General features: G+C 45.6%; 1 protein-coding gene across 7 annotated transcripts in view; it reads right to left on the minus strand.

Moving 5' to 3' along the window:
• Positions 1-24,283, minus strand: part of RAPGEF1 (Rap guanine nucleotide exchange factor 1) — a 90,433-nt gene that overhangs the window by 13,571 nt on the left and 52,579 nt on the right. For 2 of the 7 annotated variants that reach the window (XM_049832135.1, XM_049832137.1), the window contains 6 exons: positions 17,443-17,645; positions 14,771-14,929; positions 5,106-5,387; positions 3,628-3,720; positions 1,885-1,973; positions 466-577 (listed from right to left, as the gene is read on the minus strand). In XM_049832135.1, coding sequence (XP_049688092.1) covers positions 466-577; positions 1,885-1,973; positions 3,628-3,720; positions 5,106-5,387; positions 14,771-14,929; positions 17,443-17,645 — 938 coding nt within the window. The remainder of the gene's footprint in view (positions 1-465; positions 578-1,884; positions 1,974-3,627; positions 3,721-5,105; positions 5,388-14,770; positions 14,930-17,442; positions 17,646-24,283) is intronic. The other 5 variants (XM_049832136.1, XM_049832139.1, XM_049832138.1 and 2 more) reach the window with 5 other exon arrangements.

The following is a 24,283-nucleotide window of genomic DNA, read 5'->3' on the forward strand; positions in this document are numbered from 1 at the left end:
GAAAGCCATTTCTCAAATACAGAAACAGTTGCTTTGGCTGCTCTTCCACATCAGTAATACAACATCCTGCTCAGGAAATCTGCTAAACCTGCCTTCAGACTGGAAGGCCAACACCATGAACCCACACCTGGATTTATTGTGCTCAGGCTCTCAGGTGCTTCATTTCAGTCTGTCACAGGCTGAAGAGGTGGGAAGGAGCAGACTGGGAAAAGGGCACAAGATGCACTGGTTTTTAAAGAGACATTTCACATTTTGTTAAACCCTCGTTCATTGCTGATGCTCCCTGCCTGTACCAGCATCTCATACTTTCACAACAGCCTGCACAAATAAAGCTGCATACCACTTCTGCTGCAACCTAGTTTTTCCTATCAAATAAAAGCTGATGCCTTGCTTGTGCACACAGAGAATCAGATTTCAATACAGCATAAACCAAAGATTAGGAAAGCAAAGCCTGAATGCACCTACCTCTTGCTTCAGTGTTAACCTAGCCATAATTTCACTGTGGTCGATAAGGGATAGCTCATCTACCTCTTCCTCCAACTGTGATGCTTCCAAAGCATCTGGTGACTGTTGCTGCCTGTAAAAAAAAAAAAAAGGCAAATACCCATCAGTGTCATTGCCCATCCAGGGCAAGAGATGCTGGGTCCACCTGAGCTCTCAGCCTACAAACCTTCATTAAGCGACAGTAAGTACACAGACAGTCTGGAGGTAAGTCTTTTGCAAACAAGCCCAAATGTCTAGCTCTAATTCTGTTGCTTTGTGCATCTCTTGAAAAAGATAAAGATGAACCTTTAGGCCCTGAACACTTGTCTGCCTGCATTTCTGGCAGACAGGATTTTACTATGCCTTGCATAAGTACACACTTCCATGTCTCCTTAATCCACCAAATTTTTAATGCACACAAATCTAAGCCCTTGCTCAAATGTATAGAGACTGAGCATACTCTACACATATACAACTTAGTCAGCTCATGACCCACTGTTCTGCTACAAGGGGAGATGACAGGCTCTCTTTTTGCAGGAAGATAGAGCAGAAAGCTCTGACCACTTTTTTGGCATACATCCACAACTCTACTATTCCTGCCCCCAAGGGCTGGTACTCTTGTGCCTTGGACACATGCTCTCTGTGCCTATGTTCGCACAGGCCAAAATCCGTGCACCAGTCCATACTTTCAGCAGATAGTGAGCTTTGCAGAGCACTCTTGCATTGTCTCTTTCACTGCAGGGATTAAAACCCTCAAACCAACTGCAGGAAAATGGGGGAGGGAAGTTGACTGTCACACACGAAACAATGCTGTTCTCTATTTTTGCTTTAGAAATGCAACTGAAGAGCAATCTCAAGCAGCAGGGAAGCACTCACTCCACTCCTCCTGAAGCCCATCTGTTACAGCCTGCACCTCTTCATTTACATAGACAAATGATAGCTAAGAGCATTAAAAGGGATATAAAGCATCCTGCTTCAGGGCCTCAGCCAGCCTCTGACTAGCAGGGTTAGGAAGACATTCCCCTCTGGAAGACTATTTCCCAACAGTGATACAGACTTTTTTTTGCACGTCTCCCTGGAAGCAGGAGGGAGCAGCCAGTGTCAATGACAGGACTGCCAATTAGATGGACTTAGGATGGCTAACACAGGCTGCATTAACCCCTGCAGGCTCACTGAGTTAAGTAATGACAGCTTGCCAGGATCCTCCTTGTTCAGCAGGATCCCACTGCTCACCAGCAGTGTAAAAAAAGTGGGCTTAAACTTCAGAGAACACTGGGAAGGTTGAAGGCAGAACAGGCAGCCCCAAGGATGGTTTGGTAGAGGACAGGGCTAACGGGACATTGGTGAGACTCTGTACCCTTCCAGGCTGGGAAGCAGGAGGACCAGGGGAATCAGGCTCACCTTTCAGCACCATCTTTGCCTTCCTTCCCCATGGCACTGCTGTTTGAACTGGAGTCTTTGGAGTGGCTGTCTTTGACAGAGGGAGATTCCTGCAAAGAGAAAGAAGTTTTTCATTATTACATGGGGTCCTACACCACAGCTAGCCTTGCATTTACAGTCTGACTGCCTCTAAATGGCCCCTTACTGTAAATTCCTACAGAGCGGTTAAAGATTGATGCAAGTTAATGCCAAATGCCAGGAAAACACAGAAGTTAATTAGACAGGAAATTTGGGACCATCTCTGGAGACTAGTGTAATTAGTACTGTTTGCTTTTAACATTGTGAAATGATGCTGAGAGTTACAACACAAGTCAGCTGTCGTCTTGGATTTTAACCCTCTCACGACTTTCTTTTCTTCCTCCAGCCCTTACTGTTGAAATACACTTGTCTTCTGCTTTAATCAAAATGGACACAGCCAGCTCTAAGCTCTCCAGTTTCAGTTCCCCTCCTGGTCACAGCCCCCAAAACACCACCCTGTCTTAGGGGGTGGATGCACACTGCTGTTCCTACCTCCCTTCTCTCCCATCAGAAGAGGTTATGCAATGATGCAACATTTCCACTTCACAATTCACAGCTGTGGAAATGAGGCTAATGCAAAAAACCAGAACCATCTGAACCAGCGGCATGGAACAGCAGGTAGAGAGCTCAATGCAAAGATGCAGCATTTTAAATTAGCCATTTATTAAGGAGACAAATAGCCATGAACGGCAAATGGGAATATTAATCTAACTGCTGGAGTTCAGAATTATTTAACATCATGCACACTGAAACTTGGAAATTCAACCTACTGAACAGACAGGACTGAAACCACCTACATGCTATCCATTTGGCCTGGAAAACACACTGGCGAGCTTAGCTTTCTTAGCGTCCGCAGATTTTTTCCAGACTGTATCTGTAAAGCTCTTTGCTTCAAAGTTGAGAACCAGCTCACAGCTGCCCAAAAGGATGGGCCTGCCTAGATGTGTCTCCTGAAGGGAAGTGATGGGAGCACTATCTCTTGGCATATTTAACACCAGCATGGATAAAGGTCTCGGAGACATCCTGTAGGAGATGTGCCTTCCAAGATGAGGGCAGGCAAAAAGATGGCCACAGACCTCTGCTGCTGTTTCCTATGACCCAACAGGAAGACAGTACCTCCCTGCAATGGAAAACGCCCTGTCTCCTCTAGGAAATACCTAAGATACGAGGCTTGAGTAAAGGAAGAAGCAGCGTGCGATTACAATGCTAAATCAATCACTTACTTTGTATCCAAACAGTGAAGGAAAAAAAAAATCAATTTAGAGCACAAGCCTTTCTGTATTAAAATAGGGAAGCCAAAGCAGTTACAAGAATAGATATGGCCCCGGCACGGTGTTGGTCAGGGTGCAGCTTTCTGGAAGAGAACCTCACGCAAGCAGCTCCAAACAGACAGCGAAGCACAAATGAAACAGCGCGGCAGGAAAAGCCATCCCTACCACCTGCTGGGGCTCACCGCAACCCTGAAAGCATCGCCTGCTCTCCACCCGGACCGGGAGGCCACCCGAGCCTGCAAGCCAGGAGTGGGCAAGCAGAGGGACCGCCAGCAAGGGAGCCGGAGCAGCAGGACGGACACAGGAGCTCCGCAGGGTGCAGAAGAGGCCGGTGCCAAGCGCGTCAGCCCCGGTGTGAACTCAGCATGCACCAGGCAGCCCCTTCCCGGGGTCCAGCCCTCTCCAGGTTACTTACTCCTTCAGAGCGAGGGAGTTCCCCGTTGCTCTGGCCAGAGGAATACAGATTGACGTATTCACCCTCACCAGCCTCCTCACTGGCGTTTTCACTCTAAGGGAGACAGGATGAAAGGAAATATGTGATGGTGCCCCCCGCCAGCACTTAATGTTAGTGAAAGAACGTGCTCACGGGCTGGGAGGAGAAGCTTTCTCAGCGGCTGCTGTCACCTAACTGGGAGCCCTTCCTCCAGCTCAGCGGCCAACACCGGCCACTGAGGCTGTACCTTCCCGGGGGTAAGTATTTTCTGGTTCTTGAGGACTATGCCGAAGGCCCCAAGCTGCAGCAGGACAGCAGCAGGCACTGCTTTGCAAGAGCTGCCAGGGACTCCATGTGAGACTGCGAAGATGCAATATGCAAGTGTGGATTTCAAGGTTACGGAAGCTGAGCATTCAGAGGTTGACACACAAGCGTCTGTCCTACCTGTGCTGTAGTCCTGCCACTAAATGCAGATCGGCCCTGCAGCCCAGAGGGTATCAAATGTATCTCCCAAACTATGCTACAAGCACAGATTAGAGTCATCATGCCAGGCCAAACCAAACTCGAGGGCTTCTGGTCTGTAACAAGGACCCAACACAAGGAAGATGCAACAGCAAGGTCAGGTCTAAAGTGTGAAAACCTGATCATTTACTGTCCGATCAGCGTCCCTCTTCCAAACGTTGTGAAGAGGCAGCATTAGCATGCACTGCGCTGACAAATCTAACCCCACCAACTCTAGGCTTTGCAGCAAACAAACGAGGAACTGTCTTGAAAATGAGGTGTTTAAAAAAGTAGCTGTAATGGACAAACCTGGTCAGTGATCTGTAAAACTGCTCTGGGCCCTCAAACTAGTAGTGCCATACCACTGCGGGAACAGTGTTAGTCTAACTTCACCAACACGTGATGCTTTGCACCAACGTGTACTGCCACCAAGCGCACAGCTAGGGCTGCTGGTAAGTGGAAACAGCAAGAGCCTGGAAAGAGCAACAGGTTTATGCACAGGAGAGACAGAGCTGGACTGCACCCACTGCTCCTGGGGCTCACCGGTGACTTAGGAGGGAGCAGGGCAGCAATCACCAAATCCTGCCATGGCAGCAACTGCAGGATGCGAACCACTTAGGAGCCCGTGTTTAGAAACAACCAACCTCACAAAACACTCCTTTACCTTCCTCAGCTTTGTATTACAATCGCAGGAAGCTGCAGCAACTTCTCCTCTCCCCTTCACCAGCATTTGACATTTTATGTTTCCTACATATGTGCTAACGTTTTCTCAAACCTGCTGAGGTTCATTTTTTCTAGCCACCTTTTTTATATGAAATTACCTCTCTGCAGTTCACACACACATTTGGAAACCAGACTAGATCACATTTGGCATGTATTAATACAAGAGACATTTTCTTTTAAAAAACAAATAAACCCAGCCTTGCGTTAAGGTGCATTATCTCTTTGGATAGTCTCACCGAAGGCGTCTGGAGAGAATCAGTGAAAGAGGTTTCAGAAGGAAGGCAGACAGGAGCATTCCCGTTAAAGCTGCTCTCCTGAGAAGAGGAGTTTGGCACATCCACAGTGCTGGGTGACTGGCTGGCTGCGGCGGGCACCGCTAGGTCAGAGCTCTGAGATGGATGGACGGGCGGAAAAGGTGGGGTGGAGCAGGAGGAGGAGGTAGAAGAGAGGAAAGGAGGTATGGAGACTTGGTTGTGAGGCACAAAGTCCTGGGAGTAGGACCTAAACACAGATTTGTACTACAGGATGCAGAGACATACAACACAAAAACAAGGAAGATGGGGAAAGAGACAGACAAAAGAAAAAGTAATTAGATCGGCAGTAGCGTAGCAGTGACAGCACAAGGCATTTCTAATACAGGCACCTCTCTGTCGAGACGCCAACCCAAACAGAGGCAGGACTATTTTATCATCCACACACTAGAGCAGGAATTGCTACCTGGGACACGTCAGCCAGTTTTTTCACGGAGAGGCATGTTCTCGCACAAACAGCAGCTCAGCTGCTCATCTCAAAGGGAACGTGGGCACCAGGGTGTTTACCTGCAGGTATCCAGCCTTCACTAGGGAAAACCTGGGTATCTCAATACTGCTAACGACAGTGACCCTGAAAATCACTTGAGTGGATGAAAGGATGTGAAGGCATACAGAAACCACAACTGTGAGCACGCTGGAAATATCTAGATAGAGAAAAGTACTCCGAGTGCATATTGCTTTTCTGGGATTTTCCACAGGATCCAAATTTAAGATGCCGTTTGCTCCAGCCCTGTAATTTAACAGCTACTGTGTCAAGTCTGTTCCAGAACACACAGCTCCCAGGGAGGAGTGGCTGATACTGTCTTCAAAGTTACACTGAAGGATAAAGGAGATTATGCTGCTACTCCTTCCCATTTGAGAAACATAGGGAGCAAAAATGATAATTGCCCTCAGGAGCGATGAATTCCTTATCAAACCGATCCTTTAATGCAGTGCCTCGAAGAGTCAGCTGAAGAGATGAAAAGAGATCATCTGCGTAAAGCTTTATTTCACTATCTCTCCTAATCATCAGATTACTGTTCAGATAATATTAAACAGGGTGCAGTGGGAATATATTGTGCCAAGAAAAACAAGAGCAACCCTCTGTTTTTTAACATCTGGTGCTAGTAAGATTTGCCGTCAGGGTAAGTCCAAAACAAAGCTGACACCCATGAAAAAAAAAGAAAAAAAGAAAAAAAAAAGAAAAAAAAAAGACAATAATGTTAAACCTGCTGGAGAGGAGTTTATTTTAAAACCTGTAGAGCTCAATCACTAGCAAGGTCTGTGTGGTAGCCAAGTGGACGAAAGGAAGAATCACATCATCCAAAAAAACCCACGCTGAAATGAAGCTGTGGCAGTTGCTCATTTGAGTGATCTGCTGCACAAGGATGGTTGCATTACAGAGCTCTCAAGAAGCACAGACACAACTTGCTCAAACCAGGTTCAAGTGACACCGCTGTGATGTAAAAAGGGAAAGGGAAACAAAGGCATGAATCGGAGAATTTAGGCTACATTTTCTCAGGAGAGTTGAGCGGGTGATAAAAAGCAAAGCTTAGTCTGCCACCTGAGCTACGGCAGAAGCATCCAGTTCGGCAGCGGTATTTTTGTTTCTACCTAGGAAAGAGGTGAGCTTAAAAATCTAAACTGAGAACAGCCCCAGGCCAGAAGCCTGGGCAAAAAACCCGTTTCCACTCAAAGGAAAGGAAACGTAAAGGTCAATGGATAGACTTTACCTTCCACCACCTTAATCCTCGAGTGGTTGCCCTCCGCCGTGCATGGAGTCCGGCAGTGCTCTGGGTGTATTCTCAGGGCCCAAAACAAATTGCAGCCCATAATACAGAGGAGCAGAGGGAGATGCTTTGGAAAGAGAGCTTAAAAGACTACTGAAAAATAATTAAAATGCAAATCCCTACCACATGCCTGTGGCTAAAAGGAGACTGGCTCTAGGACAGGCTCCTCTCTCTTCCTGCCTGTTTCTTTCCGGATGAGCAGCCCTGGCTCCAGGGACACTGTCAGCTTTTGGTGCTGCCTCAGTAACAATGACAAGTCTAATCTCTGTATTTACTTTCTGCCTGGATAAATGCTCTACATTTATTCATTTTCACTTGCATGGCACAAAACACTAAATCCCCCGTAAGACGCCAGGCTCATGACATCATCTTGGCTCAGCAGATTCATTATGCCTGCCCCGTCTCCCTGGTATTTCATGATCTCACCAGTGCTAATATGCCAACTATCGCCCCAAGTCCCAGGCTAGACCCCCAAAAAAGAATAGGAGCAAAGCGAGTGGAGAACCACTGCTGCAGCAGCTCTCGAGAAGGCACTCAACAAACTGCTGTCCCGGTAACGAGATCCTCCGCTCCAGTGAAGGAAATAATTTGCTCAAACAGAACCTACGTGCCAGCTCCCCTAGAGCTGGGCTTCCTGCACCCACATGAGACAGGCGGCATACGCTGTCCTTCACTTTGTAGTTGATGGACATCTTCCACCAAGGAGTCCTAAGGGGTTTTTGTCTCTGACCTGCCGAACCCAGAGAAAAAGCCAGGCTTTCGCAAAGCAGCAGTGGAGCTCATGCAGGGCATGAGTGAAAGGAAATTACTGTCCTCAATCAAGTCACTCTGGGACAGGCAGCACCCTGCGAAGCTCTCACGCTGCGTGATGGTGCTGGCAGGGTTAGTTCAGGCCAAACGCCGGCTGGGAGGCTCGGCAGCTGAGATGCTGCCTGGTACACTGCCTGCAGGCTGAGCTAGCAGCTCGGGGAGATGAATTACTGCTTCTGGGGCAGGAAAATTTGCACAGCTTCTGCCTTGTATAGTTTCAGAGACATTAATCCCAATTCAAAGGCAATTTAGACCTAAATATAACGTAACAGTGCATAAATTTTGAAAGTTTGAATGTGGCTACGTTACTACTGACAATCACTATACATTCATCTTTCCTCAGCCTCATCAATACAGCTTTCAAAACAATATCTCGGCATGAGATGTGTTGAAAATGCCGGTTTAAGGCCCAGGTACCCAGGCAAATGCGTTAATCTTCATTATGTGATCCGTGAACAATCATTTAACGACGCAGACATGCTCTCAGCACGCTGTTAACAAAGGGAACAGCTCAGAGAAGCCTTTGGTGAGCTGGCATTAATTAGCCAGGCTGCTCTCGACTTCCAATCTCGTTGTAAAGTTGCATCTTGTAGAAAGCGAGCCAGGGAGCCCCCTCCTTCCTTCTGAGCCTGCAAGCAGCTCTGGAATTTCAGCTATGCAGCCGTGCTGGGACAAGAGCCAAGAATGAAGCATACTTTTAAAGGGGAAAAAAACACCCTGCGGTGGAGACGATGTCCATATGGCACCCATTCCTGCTGCTCCCCAGGCCGATCCAGCCCAGCCCAGCCAGCAGCTGCAGCAGGAATTGCAGCAATGGCTTCCGCTGGGTTTGGGTGTTGTACATCTCTTGGAAGTCCTGTCATCCTTTAAAAGACATACTTTTTTTTGGGAGGTGACAGTCCATTCAATGGAACTGTCACAAGCAAGCTAGTCATCCTCTAGTTCTCGCCCCAAGAAATCACAGGCAACAGTTTATCTTGCAAAAAAATCAGTGCTTGTTTTAATCTGCTTCTTAGAGGTTTCTTGCAGGGTCAGTAAGGCCTCGTTTATGCCTGTGCTGACACAACCTCCTACTCAATGGTTTTGCTTTAAGTACTTCAAAATAATCTTTGGGAAAGCTAGAAAGCAGGGTGCAACTAGATCCTTTGAGAAAGGATGCTTTCCTCTATCCAAACTCCAGCCATGCTGCCAGGCTCCCACCACAGGACCAGAAGATGGTCTCCCAGCACGGGCGATCCTGACCTATGACAGCAAACGGCCAACACAGGGAGAAGAGAGAGGTCCCTCTCCTCTCACCAGTAAAGTGGATTTTAAAAAAAACCCTATCTGAAGTACTTCGACAAAGCGTGCTTTGAGCTCAGAGCAATCGTCTCCTGGGAACAGCAGGAAGCTAACATGCACGGACCTGAATGTTTACCACACACTGTGACACACAGAGGTCTTCCAGAGATGGCATCTTTCAACGTTTTCAATTTGCTGCCTTTGATTTTTTTGCAACGGTCAATATTTTAGAACAGCTTTCCATCATTAGCAGCAGTGTTACAGGATGTCCCAAAGGTCAATGACATTACAACCATTTATTTGGATTAGATGGCACGAGATAAGCACTCTAATAGAAAACTTATTTCAAGAGTAACGCTCCTCTACGTTCACTAGGCATGGCTGACCACAAGTAACAGGGAGACAGGGTGTTTATATGCAGGGAGTCACTGGCTGCGACTCCATCCTAAATTCAAAGCAGAATTCAATTATATGGCTGTCGGAGCATCTGCAGCATCAGCAGACACAGTCTTTACCTTTTAAGCACAGCCTTCTCAGTTACCCTTCGAACTTCTGCCAAATTAATCTGCGATCCTGCCAGACACTCCCAGATCAGATAGAGCATCAGACTTCCAAAACATGAAGCTATCAGAGGAAAGGATCAATCTTTTAGATCTCCTCTGCTAATGCTATTAAGAGAGTGACATGGGCAATGTTCCAGAACTGGATGCCCAAATCCTAACAGTAGAGAACTATGTTCACAAAATCCTGGGTGTTGCACAAAACTGCTACGCCCTAAGAATATAATTGCATAGACAACTATTGGAAAAGACTTCCTATCTCATGACACAATGCTGGGCTTCCAGGTACTTTTGCTAATGAGGAAGGAAACGATCCTACAATGAATGGCTGGAAACACAAGCTGCCAACAGAATGGCTTCAAGCACTGTCACAGGAAAGGCAGCAACTCCTCATGCTTGAATGTTTCTCAGCAAAGCCTCTGACCTGGCTGCACAGCTGTCCTCCCTGGTTTTAAGTGATGGTTAGTATAGCAGATGGATGGATGGGGCTTGCTGTTCCCTTGGGAAAGGGTCTCCTGGCTTTTGGACAAGAAAACACAAAATCCAAACTTCTCCTTAAGTGAGAGGGATTCTTGTACATCTTTGTAACAAAACAAAAAAGGGGACAGGGAGCAGGGGGGAAGAAAACATGTAAGATGTATTAACCATGCTATCATGCACCTCTCATTTGAAACTATGAGGAGAATTCAATCTGATCGCACCTACAGCGTCAACTCTTGTTTAGCTTGTAGACAATACCATCATATCTAGCAAGCAGATCTTTAAAAGGCAGAGCCTGGAGACAAAGGGAAGGCTCCTAGAAAGTCAGTCACACAAAAAATGTGACCTATGAAGTCAATAGGGGACTGCTTAGAGAGACCTGTGCAGAGACAGGTAGTGCTCCAACTGCAAGAAAAACGTATAAACCACTGGAGGAAGTGGTTCTCAGAAGCAGGATTCAGTGATGCCAGCATGCAACAGCACTATTAATATGACCATCCAGGCCTGCTGTGGGCAGTGGAAATGAATGCAAATGCAGCAGGAACGCTAAACAGGAAGGGCAAAACAATACCTAGACCTCAGCAGCTGGTTAAATGGATGTAAATCTCCCCCCGCCCCCTTCCTTCTGCTCTAAACCTAAGGAGCTAAAACCTGCTCAGGACAGAAACGAACTCACACACTATGACCTCCCAGTCCTGGTTCGTGGCTCCCACCATCGGACGACCATATGAATTCAAAACAGCTCAGTCTCTGCTGAGGGCCAGAGCTGTGGCGTGCCTTGCAGCCTGGAAGTGAGCTACACAAACAGGGCCAAGGCGGGGAAAACATGCGGAGCACATGTCTGCATTGTGCGCGTCTTTAAACACTTATCTGACTCTCCTTTTCCTGAACATATATTAGCACACACACAAGAAAGAAAAACAGTTGCTGTGAATTTTCTGTGCGCTTGCTCAATTTGCTCAAAAACAGTGGGAACAAGCGAGAACAGAAGCGCTGAACTGGAGCTTTCATAAGGAAATCAGTTGCGCCTTCTGCTGGAATCCAACAGCCAATCTGGTTTCTGGAAAATTACTGGAAATGTTTCTTAATTAAAAAGAAAACATAAGAAAAAACAGCATTTTCGGAAAGGCAAGTTATTTCTCCATAGTGGAGGATGCAGCCAAATTTCCACTAATGGCATGTACATGCCTCGGAGAAACAACTGCCTTCCTTGTTTCAGTGAGGAAAACATTCCTAGCTGCAACTGAATGGAAGACTTTCTGCAGTCTTTGGTGGAAAATACGTGGATGGATAGCAGTATAGCTTGTCACCAGACCAATTTCCTCTATTGGTGCAGAGTTCCCCAGCTGCTGGGAACTAATGAGATTTGATTCCTGCCCTTCGGATACCTGCCCACCCATTTCCAGTCAAACAGCACAAGGAGTTCATAAACCAAATGACAGTATCTCTCTCTTCACAAGAAAAAGGGAAGGAGGTGATCAGCTAGAGAAAAACTACTGCCAACCATCACCAAGGAGGATGCTTTCTTATTGCATACCTCCTTTCCTACCGTCTAGCAACAGAAAGTACTTTCAAAAGAGATGGGAATCCCTAAAATGACTCGACAGTACAATCCAGTTGTCCCACCAATGCAGGACTTAATGGCTTAACTGTGCAAGGGATGGGGAATACGATGCTGCAGTTCCTTACAATATCAGCCCATACTACAAACACGACCCTTGCTGGCACAGAGGCCAGACGCGAATCAGACTTGGTAAAAAACAAGCTCAACTTGCCAAACCTATGAGGTTTGATCCAGTTGCTCAAGATCTGCCCCTATCCAGTAAAAGCTATTACCTCTGACACAATTTTCTGCGAAGAAGGGAAAAACACGATTAGTGGCTTGACAGAGCAGTGGTGGCTTCTGGACTGCAGCAGCGTCTGCAGTGCTGCTCGGAAAGAAAAAAGCCAGGGTTCTTGAAAACAAATTCATACATAAAAATTAAGAGTAAAGATGCTCTGAACAACTTCACCTCTTTTTTGCTTCAAAACACTGTCTGAAAACAGTCTTTTTAAGCCCTGTAAATTAGTAGTAAGGCACTAGTCCTTCACCTGGAGCACAGAGCTAGTGGGCTAACATGCAAAACACGGTGTAGGCTCAGCTTTCCTGCTGCCTGCATGTGAACAGATGGGTACAGGCCAGGCCTTCCCTCTGGGACTGACTCCTGCTGTCCACCCCAGGTCAGCCTCCAGGGAAGGAAAAAAGCACAGGGCACTTTCTGAAAATTGGCTACGCTTGGCAAACCTGCAATGCTTTGCTCACGTTGGGTCAATGGACAGCCATTTCGTTCATCAGCTCTGACTTCCTGGTATTGAGCTACGGAGGTTTTTGCTTCCTGTACAGAATGGGTAACGAATAATGTAGGAGACATATCATTTTAAGAGATCTGATAATCACCACTGATATTTGGGTACACAAGAGGCCAACTCCTCAGTTGGCTGGTATACGAAAGGTGTGCTCTCCCTAGCATTAACTCCCTTGCTGGGGCTGGTGGGAAACTAATGCTTATTTTTTAACAGGTTTATTGTTCACCACAGTGCTCACACCTCACCTTTCTCTGGTGAGAGAGGAAAAATGAAGACATGAGAATAAGAGAAGCAGAGCTTAAAGTGTTACTGGCGCAACTCGTGGCATCCCTCATGTGAAAGCGCATGGCCTTTCCAGCAGATTGCAAGAGGGGCCCTGGTCCTTCTTAGCGCTGAAATGCAGGGTGTCACCCTGGGAATGATCCAAACCTTGACAGCTGTTTCACATCTCTGTCTTATTAGGGATAGGGAAAATGGGATAAACCATGGTTATGGTATTACATGGGTCAGCTATGATGCATGTAAGGACATTGGTATTTTGCAGTTTGGAGACAAAGAGACACTGTCATAGTGAAAATCTCATTCTGGCCTGTGAAAAAATAGACCAGCCAGAGTCAGGAGCAACTAGGAGATTATCGTAATTTAAAGGCATTAATGGAAAAATCACGATTTTTAATTCAGCTTATTTTCTTTGCGCATTTGACAGTGCACTGCCTAATTGTTCTCATTGTTCCTCACGCTCCAGCCATTTATTTTCCCTTCACCAAATCCGTGCAAAAACGAGTAACGATTTTTTAATGAAGTTTTAACATTTCATAAAATAATAACATTCACAATAATGTAGTCCAAAGCAAGATGAGAACAGGTCAGAACAATTAAGTAGGTAGTAACCATTTAATCCAACGAGGACGCTTTTTTAAATGAAAGTGCCCACATATTTTTAGAACATTATACTATCATATTTATAGCCTCTCAATTAAAACAAAAATAGTGAAGTGCTTTTACCTGGTCTTATAGTTCTGTGTTTTGCTTGCAAGATTCACTATCAAACAAGAGAGCTGTACAGTTCAGAACTTTTGTATTATTTCAGATTTTAAAACTGTTTACCACGAATTTATGCAAGCACTAACCTTTCCACACCTCAGCCTTTTCATCTGTACAGCAAAATGATGATACTGCTCTCACACACAAATGGAAGCCAAAAGCTTTAATTCATTGCTTGTGAAGGAGTGCTACTTGTAAAGTACTTGAATACTTTCTTTTTCTTCGGACCCATGATTATCACTAGTTTTTAGAGAATGACTATGTGTTGAAATGGGAAGATAGCAGTGGCACAGTGGGAGGATACCATTTTCAAATAGTTAGTATTAAACTAATTGAACACTTCTGAATTTTCTCAAGTCTTGTCCGATAATTTCTTCTCCAGAAGAAGTCTAATTTACTAAACATCCAGGTCACTGTTGAAAAATAGCCTATTCTCAGTTGTCATCACATGGCAATCAGAGCATAACCACATAGTTTTACATGCAAACGAGCCCCATACTGATGAGCTGTTGGAATCCCATGGTTAGATTTAATTTTATTACATTAACACTTTGTTATTACTACCATTTAATTTAGGCAGCTGATCACAGATTTAAGCAGTGCTCTAAGATTATTCTTATTTTGATTTAAATAATTCTCAGCTCCTCCTGCAGTTCTCACTTCAGGCTGCTCACATGTGCTGTAGGAGAGAAAACCCTGCTCATTCGTCAGCAAATCATACAAGCTTACTGAGCTTGCTTGGGACCACAGAGATGTGAAGGGAAGCAGACAAGCAAATATGAGATGAAAGATATAGTAGAGGCTATTTTCTAGAAAAAAAAAATTAAGGAGCTGCAGCCACTGTTCCATACATTTGACTAAATCCATGTATTTCAGGGACAGCATCTCGTTATTTCTCCAAAGGCCAGGTTCATACAGCAGCCTTTAATTGACTCATGCACATTGCTGACATTATGCAATGGAGCAAAAAAAGACTTTGCAGCTCCAACATGCGGTCTGGGGAACACATAGGTCAAAGGAGTGTGCCGGTGCACACGGGCCAGCTCTCCTTTGTCAGTCCCTCGCCACAAATGTCAATACCAGTGTGTATATAAAGTAATGAAAGCCACACCTCCCCTGTGCTTCATTTAGTAAGATTTCCACACAGTTCTTCTCACCTGGGTGATTACTACATGAGTTCAAAAGCCCCTAAAAGAACCTTCACCTTTACCTGCAACCAAGAGCATAAGCAAAGAATTTGCACACAAGCTTTTCACCGACACAAATACGCACACGTGTTAAAGTGAGGAGAGCAACTCACCGAATGCACAGGAAAGGAGCTGTGCCGGTTGAGAAAGGAGTTAGAGACTGACATAGTGAGGCCCTGAGTGGCACCGGTGTCCTCGGGGGTGAAGGGCACTTTAGTTTGCTGGACACAGTAGGGGACAGAAGAGAAAGAAGAGGCAGCATAGGAGGCCTGCTGAAGAGGGGGAAGAAAGCAAGAGACAGAAGACACAAAGAAAGAGAGCACAGAAAAGGCTATGAATAAAGGATAAGAAATGCTAACTGTAAAACAATGCATATAATGGCTTGCTAAACAAACAGCTATTCATACAGTTCATCAGAGCCAGACACACCAATATGCCTTTCTTGAGCTCAAGAGGCATGACAAAAATCACAGTTCAAATCTTCTTTGTTTCACAAATCCCTTAAAAATAAACTCCTGCCTCCCCCTTCCACTTCACCCATGGACAGCTGCTGTGGGGAGAGGCAAGCTGTTCCTCGCTGCCCTTTTTTTCCCCACGGCGTGGGGGGCAGATGCCCAAAGGAGGAACTGGCTCTTGCTTCTGGCTGCTAAGCAGCCAATTCTTGCAGACTACTAATTTTTGTGGCAACCTGCGGAGTGGGAACTTGGTCTCTCCAGTGTGAGCTATGGGGCCTCACTGGTACTGCTGAGATACCGGATAACAGTGATGTCCAGCCATTTTTCAGTCCAATCCAAAGTTATATATCATTTCACAAGAGGGAGATATTACACTGTAAGTAACAAATACTATTAAGGAATTTATCCTGAATTCCACTATAGTAAGGAGTCTGAGGGAGGCCCATGTATATCTAGGCTTTCTCAGCTCTGAGTTGTTGAATATAATGTACGGTGTTTCAGAAATCAGATCCGAAGCTCACGAGAAAGGACTTCCTAATTATTATTTTACAGAGAAGTCCATCCAGCAAAACTTGCCTACTGCTAGAACAGCTGATGCCCACGTGCTTTGCTATTTCAGAAACTCAGGGCAGCAGAAGCAGAGGAACAAGCATCTGGTGGCTTTTATGGTGATTGTTGAATAAGCCATCATCTGCTTGCACCACTTTCCTAACAGAGAGATGAAGGTAAGGGTGGGAGGCTGCACTTGAAGAAACCCTTGCTTCAGGGGAACTGCAAGCAACACCTTGATGGTATCAGCTTGCAAAACTACAAGAATGCTAGCAGGCAAACCTGTGACATCTTGGCTGCCCAGATAATGATTAAAGGGCAGCACAGAAATGCTTTGCTTCAGCCAACAAATTCAGAAAGGGAGCAGAATTTCCCTTCTGCACAATGGCTACAGTAAATCTGTACTTTACACACCCTCCCTCACGACTGTGTAGACCAAGTCACCACTGGAAACTATCACCTGAGTGTAACCACCTCTAGGAGGAGGAGGTAGGGCAAGGGACGACAAGGTACAAGTGACAGTGCAGGCATCACACTGACAAGGGGACCACAGACGCTGCAGAACTGCCTGATCTTTCAGAGAGGAGTCCTGTAGACTTCAGTGTCCCTGCAGAGCAGATGGGACATGGGTGTTTAAGGCCTCATCCCCACAAAGCAATAATGCATAGGACTCAGTTTAGCTTAGCTGGAAATATCACTTTATCTGTTTAGGACTCCTACCTGCATCACAGGAATGCAGTTATGCAAATCCCAAAATTAGAGTTCTCAGTTGCTTCTCCCGTTTGATTACAAAGTAACACCCTGGGACAGTCAAACTTTAGCATAAATAACATGAAGTATTGCAACAGTTGTCCTGATGAGCAGTTGTTCCCACATTTCCTACTGTTTTGTTAACGCTATGGCCAATTTAAGTTAGCTACATCAGCACAAAAGGTGCTTTTTTTTTTAAATACTGCAAATCAGATAATTAATATAAACAAAACCACTAAGGTTGGAGCTAAAAAAAAAAAAAGAGAAAAGCAAGGAAGACCCTTCAAAAGAAATAGGACAAAATCCCAGCTCCACTGAGGTTGGAAATAAAACTCCTGCTGCCATCACTGAGGCAGGATTTCATCCCCCATGTGGAAAATGGCACTTGCTATAGTGCTAAACCCACCACCCAACACGCATACACATATGGATGTGCCTTTTTGTGCTGGCAGTCTGGGAGGGCCAGCAGAACACTGAAAAACAGGTAAAACCCTGAATCACACAAGGGGACTAATGTGGAGAAAACATGGACAAGTTAAATAATGACTATACCAAAGTTCTGTGGCTCTGGCAAAGACTGAGCCATAAAAGCAGTTATTATGTTTAAATCGTTATTATTAGTGGCATCCTTGACAACAGTTTCAAAACAGTATTGGGAACAACAGTGCAGCAATCTCTTGAAAATCGTGTTGCCCAGTGTGTCAAATTCTTCAAAGCAGTTGTTACACAAGCCTGTAGTCTGGCACAGATTCAGCCATGCCATGTGGAAGACTAACGTTTCATTTTTAGGGCATTTTAGGACTTTTAGAGGTTATGGGGAACAGTCTGAACATGGGGTTAGAAAGGAGCTCAAAGTAGATGATGCAAAATGCCTAAAAACATGTTAACAAGATGACAAGGAGCATGATGTGGTAACACCAACGAGACATCCTCCCACCACCACAGCCTGTCAGAAACAGGAGTAGCAAGAACAGAGCTGTTCCTGGGAGGCTGGTGTGCCCTGCCAGGAGGGCACCGCAGATGTCACTCACCAGCTGCCGCTGTTTCGGTGGGAGAGCAGGAGGAGGTGCCAGATCTTGAGAGGGGTCTAAGCTGATAAAGGAGTCATTGAACCCATAGACTTCCATGAGGTGCTTGTTCTTCTGCTGGTAGATGTGCTCGTTCTGAGGGGTCTGGTAGAACATGGATGGCTGTGGCTCTGAGTAGTCTTCCACAAACTGCATGTACGCCATCACTGCAATGCAAAGAAAGGTCACACTCACTGCTCCTGCTCTGCAATGCTGCAGCTGTGACAAGCAGGCAGGGTGCTCGTTCTCAAAATAAAATAAGAGTAAGGCCACGCCACTGTCAGTCAGGCTTTGCTGCAGGCTGGGAGCAGCAAGGCATCCGTGCTGTGTTCACAGGTAGCTCACACAGTCAGTTGCCATCCACCTTGCAGGAAAGGATCTGAATATCCTGTCTTGCAAGCCAGCACACAACAAACATAATCACAGGCCACAAACACATCTGACAACAGTTTAAGGAACCAGTGAGGTCTCCAAACAGCTACTTGAGAAGTCTGATTCACTGACACTTAGCCCAAATCCCCTCCTCATGTAACCCATGGCAATTCTGAGAATATTCCTCAACAGCTAATGCCCAAAGTCACCAAAAAACCCAGAATAACTTCAGGCTGCTTTCTAGGAGGCACAAATCATCTTGTACAAAGATGCAACCTTGACAATAAATCTATAATAATCCTTGTGCCTATAATAAGTCTCATAACTGTAGTCAGCATGATTTCTAGAACGAGGAGGCTTACAGCCTTTTTCCATTCTAGCAAGCTGATAAAACCGTTATTGGAGAACACCCACCTGCGAGACTGAGTGTACCTCTCCCTCAGCTATTTATATGCCGCTGCCAATGCTGGTACAAGATACTTACCTTCTAAAAGTGCCACTGACCATGCCTTGCTACCCCCTTAGCTCAAATCCAACACCCTTTGCTCCCATCCCTTTTTAAAGCATCTTGTCATCTCCAATTCTTGAATCCAACTGATTCAAAAGTTTTTCTGAGATGTGGTTCAATAGAAATATTAAATGGGATCAAATCGCATTTAGAGGACCTTTCCATCTGTACAATATCCTTCCAAAATCTATGAAAAAAACCCACACAGTTCTGCCTATGAAGCTCTAACAGATGATTATTTACTGCTGCAATATTTTAGTGTTCGAGAGGGAGAATGACACCCAGTGTCATAGAAAGACTACTACAAACCCCCAGAATTATTAAGGATCAGAAGCGTACTTAATAAATGTAAAATGAATAAAGAACTCTCCTACATACCTGAGAACAGGAGCAACACATGTATTTAAGTGTCATAAAAAGGACTAACCAAGGCCTTTTTGTAAATATGCTGTCATGCACAAGATACTCTGTGATCATTCTTCCCTTCCTCCTGATAAACAAGCAGTTGTCAGTTTTTGTAAATCTGGTCATTAGGTGGCAATTATTCAGCTTCTGCTGGCATTTCAGTTGTACAGCTGAAATGAATGGATGACTTCAGTGAAAGCTATAAATACGATCACAATGCAGTATTTGCACATCGTGAAGCTGGTTCCCACACTAGCTGCAAGGCAAAGCCCTCTGTTCACCTGCCAATGCAGATCTACAGGCCAGCCTATTTCAAACAGGATGCAGCCGTGAAAATGTGTCGGCAGGAAGGAGTCGCTTTGCACCTGTCTTTTGCACCTTTTTTCAGATTTCCTCTAATATTTTAAAGCCCATTTAGAAATGGAGCTAACACAGCTGCCCCTTCCCACAGAACGATATCCCTCCTCCAAAAAACAGAATAAAGAAAAAAAAAAAAAAAAAAAAAGGTCGTGGCTATCGGAGTGCAGGAAACCTAAGCTGATGGATTTCAATCCTGACCGGTAACACCTGCTGTCCCCATCCTGTGACCCCACACGGTCCTGCCAGTGGACAACCTGTTCATGCCTCGCAGTACAGCCAGCTCCTGCACAGCTCTGCCAAGGCTGCTGAAATTCTGACCTCCAACACCCCCTCCTACCCGAGCCTTGCTTCTCTTCCTTCCCCAGCTGCCCTCCTGCCTTCCCAGCACCGATTCACAGATGTAAGTCACCACCCTTGCTGGTTCAGACCTCTCCTTGAAGGGAGTGTGACAGAGGTTTCAAACTGAATGCACGTGCATGTTGGTGCACGTTTGTGCCAGCTCATCTGCTGGTGTCAGCGCTCATACTAAAGCCAAGATTAAATTTGCTCATGCATGTGAATTTCAGCCTAACAGTGAAAAGAAGCACATTCTGGCAATATTCTCTTATTTGAAATCATAGTGAAGGAGTCTTGGTGTAGAAAATACAGAATGCTAAAATACTGTTTTCAAATACTGGCGATGCAGTTGACTAAGGTGCTCCTATTAATACCCGTGCCCTGAAAAATGCCTTGGTATCACAGAACAACTTCAGAAGATAAGATACAAAGAAGGCTTATGAAAGATATTTCTCTAGCAGCAAAAGGGAACTAAAGATCAAGACTCCTTGGAGAAGTGTAGAGGACAAGAGCTCGAGGGAAACAACCACATTTTGAGAGCTCATCAACTGAGTAGGAGAAAAGCCAAGAAGTCAGGCTTGGCAGTACTGGTATAATGCAACAGACGTTGCTAAATCCAGACCAACCCTTTATGTGGGGTTACCTACAAAAACAGCGCTTCTCTTAACATCCAGATCTGAAGACAACATTCAGGATGGATAGCTGTGAGTTCCTGGGTTCAGATGTCTGTATGACACTACCACTCAGGAAGTGCTGGTGAAAAGGCTATCACATTAGACACTTGTGTAAAATTAAGTTACTGTAACTCAAGGTAGTATGCCTGAATGCTGTTGAGAGCCTTAACTCAATCTGCAACGGGATAATGAAGAGCTCTTTTATCGCAGCTCTTTATAAGGCTAATGCATCCCATCATCATGGCAGCTCCCCTGCCTTGCTTGTTACAACTAGTCCAGGGCTGGTTAGCGTGTCTCTGCTTCTGCTTTGTCTTCCTCTCTGTTTTTAGGTGAAGTGAAAAACAGTTGGGATGGTGAAATACAAACCTGGCTCAGGTGTAGAGACTGCAGAGTGCAAATTAAAATGGGCATCATTAAAATGCTGCCAATCTTGAACAGGAGAGTAAGGGAGCAGGACCACTCCTGAGAATGCTGTTTGCAAAGGGTCTTCTCTCCTCGCTCTCCCTCCATCCCTTCCCCTCTCTGCTGTGGTTTTTAACAAGGCAGAAGTTTAAAAAGCAGATGGGAAATTACATCACCAGCTCAGATCAGGCTGCACACCCTGCAGCGACTCTGTGCAGAGGGAGGGATGGGGGCTGCAACCTCCATGGTGAGCAGCCAGGGTGGAGTGATACAGTCTCAAGGCAGCACCCCAGGAGAGAAGGGAGGCGTGAGAGAGAAACCTCTCCCACCACATGCCCAGCTTATGTCAGTTCTGAACCCAGACAGAAAAAATTTGAAATAAAAAAAAACCAAACCAACCTAAAATCTCAGACTGAGTCTAGGAACACCTTCCCAGCAATCTGCTTGCAGTGCCTTGGCTGTCATTTCTGAAGGAGCTAAAGTTGCTCATGGATTTCTAGCACACACCAGTTCTGCCCACATGGTAGAAGTCACAGGTATTGCTCAGACTGCACCAGCACCGCTCGAGCCAGCTCGTCGTGCAGCTGGGAATTGCAGCCGCTGATCCTAGAAGCAGCACTTGGCTGCGGGAAAGTGGCAAGCGACCTCATCTCAGGAAAACACCCTTGGACCAGTGGTTGTTGGAGTCTGCAAGGAATTGCTAGATTATCAGCAACAAGGCACATGTCCAATATAGGTAAGGCATAGTAGTATCTGATGTGAAGAACGCACTGAAGGTCTAGCCCAACTCCTGGCACTCTGTCAGCAGCCTGTGTTACAACTGGCCCTGCACAAGCACAACAGATTTGTGTGCATGGGCAAGAGCCAAAAAGACAGAAATTCTTAAGCTATACTGCACATCAACTCACTGGAGAAGTCAAGGTCAAATAAGCCAGTCTTTGCTGTCACCTCTGGGAGGAGAGCTGTTTTTCAAAGAGCTCGCATTATCCACTGGCTAAGCCCAGACTGCCCTCAGCATGGTTCCTGCAGTTAAATACCAGCTGCTTACAGGGCACCAGCCTGCATTTTGTTCCCACTGACAGGGAGAGAAACATGAAAAAGTGCCTCACCACTAGTTTCCAAGCTGTTTGTGGGGTGGATCTTGTTATTTCTGTCTCTGGGCTCTTCATGGCAGAAGCTGCTCCGTGTCTGTGTCTTGTACAGCAGGAGCACAATGCTGGTGCTCAAGCAGAAGTCTAGAGTAATTTGCCCTTAGCACAGTAACATGGACTCTTACAGCACAGTAAAGTAACAATAATTCATGCCAGACTAAAAGGCTTATCACTACTCTGTTTAAATTATACAGAAGTCAACTCTTGGAGGTCCCTCTGAGCACAGCTCACAGCAATACACATGGTTAACTCAAGCAGGATTTGCTGTACATTACCAATAAAAAGACCATCAAAGTCTCTGCTGCAACATTTCCTGCCAACTACTAAAAGATGACCCACAACAAAGGGACTACAACCGAGTCCCATCTGTGTGAGCTCTAGATCTTTTTAATACATTCATGCATCTCCTCCAGATCCCCGGAGTTTGTTGGGGTTGTGGAAGCAGCACTGCCTCACCTATGTGATTACACAAGGATATCTACATGCATCAGCCTCCAGGCAAAAAAATCCTGGTGCTACCATACAGCCTGAGTAATGCTTTACTGCCCTTTAATGCTGAAAATAAAAGTAAAACTAACAACCACAGATCTGCGGTGTGATATACTGTGGAGTAAAGAGAATCTAAAACAAGTTCCCAGTGTCACATGAATGCAATCAAAAAATCTGCAGCAGTCAGGTACCAGCCCAACTACTACTACAAGCTTTGCAGCAAGGGTGCTTTATCAAACCATCAGAGCTGACACCACATTAGGCCACAGCTTCTACCTTTCCTAACAATGCAATCTGATCAATACTCCAAGAGCTTCTGATAGTGCCAGATGACAGATGACAATTAACTCTAAGATCAAAGAAAATTCACATACAAGGCCTTGGTATTGAGGTTAAAACTGCATGGTCAATAATGGAGAAGATAGCTTTTTAAATAATTTTTAAGTAACTCCCTGACATGACATACGATAACAGAAAACAAAGACATGGGGCTTAAAGAGAAAAGCAAACAGCCCAGGTCTCTCAACTGTCAAACTGCCTCTTATCCAAGATTCACCCAGGCACCTCCCCCTACTAAAGCTGCCTACGTGTACAGAGGTGCACCCCCCTGCATCCATCCCAGTCTGCATGGTGTAAAACCACCTGGACCCAGCCTTCATTATTAATATGCAGAGCCCACAAGGACCTGATCCTACAGTAAGGAGGCTCTGTATCACATCTCCTTGCAGCTGGTGCTGCAGGCGAGTATTTTGAACAGCACAAGCCATAACAACCAACCTTGGCTATGCCCTGTGCTAGCATTTATTTCCTTTCTGTTGTCTACAAACAAACATCTCTGCTCCTATTTAGCTGCTTTCACTACCTTTTAACTGCTTGGTTACCAGAGAGGGACAACAGTGATTTCCTGCCCATGGGGACACTGAACTACAAGACGACCATCACTTTCAGGTGGGTCAAGCCTTGTGCTCTGAGTGAAATCCCAGAGGGTTATGAATGTGGACTGGTCACTCAGGGATAATGGAAATGCTTTTAGCCAATGCACTTTTTTTAAAAAGTGGCTAGCACAGTGCACTACCATAGGAATGGACAGAATACTGACCCTGCCGCGTGACACACCAGTCTCGCTTCCACCTTATTCTCAGTGAAAAGACCATATACTGCAGAAATGAGTCAGAAGGCTAACTCAGCACTTTTGAATCAGCTCTTCACTTGGGCTGCCAGCCATACAACGTAACGCTATTGATCCAGATCTTGTATATGCTACCTCCTCGTGCAACGTAGAACTGCAAAGCAAGCCAGTGACTAGTAAACTAACATCCGCTGGATCTCACTATGTAGTCCACAGCCTTCCTTGGCAGATCAGTGTGGCTGCTCTTTTGGCAAGAGGTTTCACATGTCTTCAGCCATGAACATTATGGAAATCAGAATAAGGTCATGAGCTTGAGTTGCAGTCAGTACTGGTGTGCCAGGAGTCCGGCTGGGGATGGTGAGCCTTCACATTTAGAGGCTGCTCATTTTAACGATGTGGGAAATTCTTAGGCATCCAAAGAAAATGAGATCCTGTAGCAAAACAGCAGTACTGGACACTAGGTTAATAGTGTTGTCTTGCACAGCTATGTGGGTGACTATGTTCCTATTGCCAAATAACTGTTCTGGCAATGCTTGGTTTTGGACAGAAAAGCAGCCCTTTCTCCAAGCTCTTGGAGAGCACCCAATTCTTTTCTGCAATGGGAAAACACTCACAAAATGGGGGCGGGGGGAATGAATGGATGTAAAAAAGGAGGATAAACCAGGAAGATCTCCAAGGCAGAGTGCCTCAAAGATTCACACTCAGGTAAACAGAGAAGTAAAAAGGTCTCACTACAGTAGTGAAGATGCTGTGTAATGCAGCTCCCCTGGGCCTGGATCACTCCTGGCTCCAGGAGTCACTCCCAGCCTGCCAAAGGACTGACACTTCCCTTGCACGCCTTTGTCATTGAGTAACTGTTTTTGACACTCAGCCTCACGTAAGCAAAGGCATTACCTTGGGGTCACCATTACTTAGTGGTCATCAGAAGCACGACAACTGCAAAGAAAGGGAAAGGTAAAAGTAAAACCCAAACAAGAAC

Source organism: Accipiter gentilis, chromosome 29 (genome assembly GCF_929443795.1).
Source record: "Accipiter gentilis chromosome 29, bAccGen1.1, whole genome shotgun sequence".
NCBI lineage: Eukaryota > Metazoa > Chordata > Aves > Accipitriformes > Accipitridae > Astur > Astur gentilis.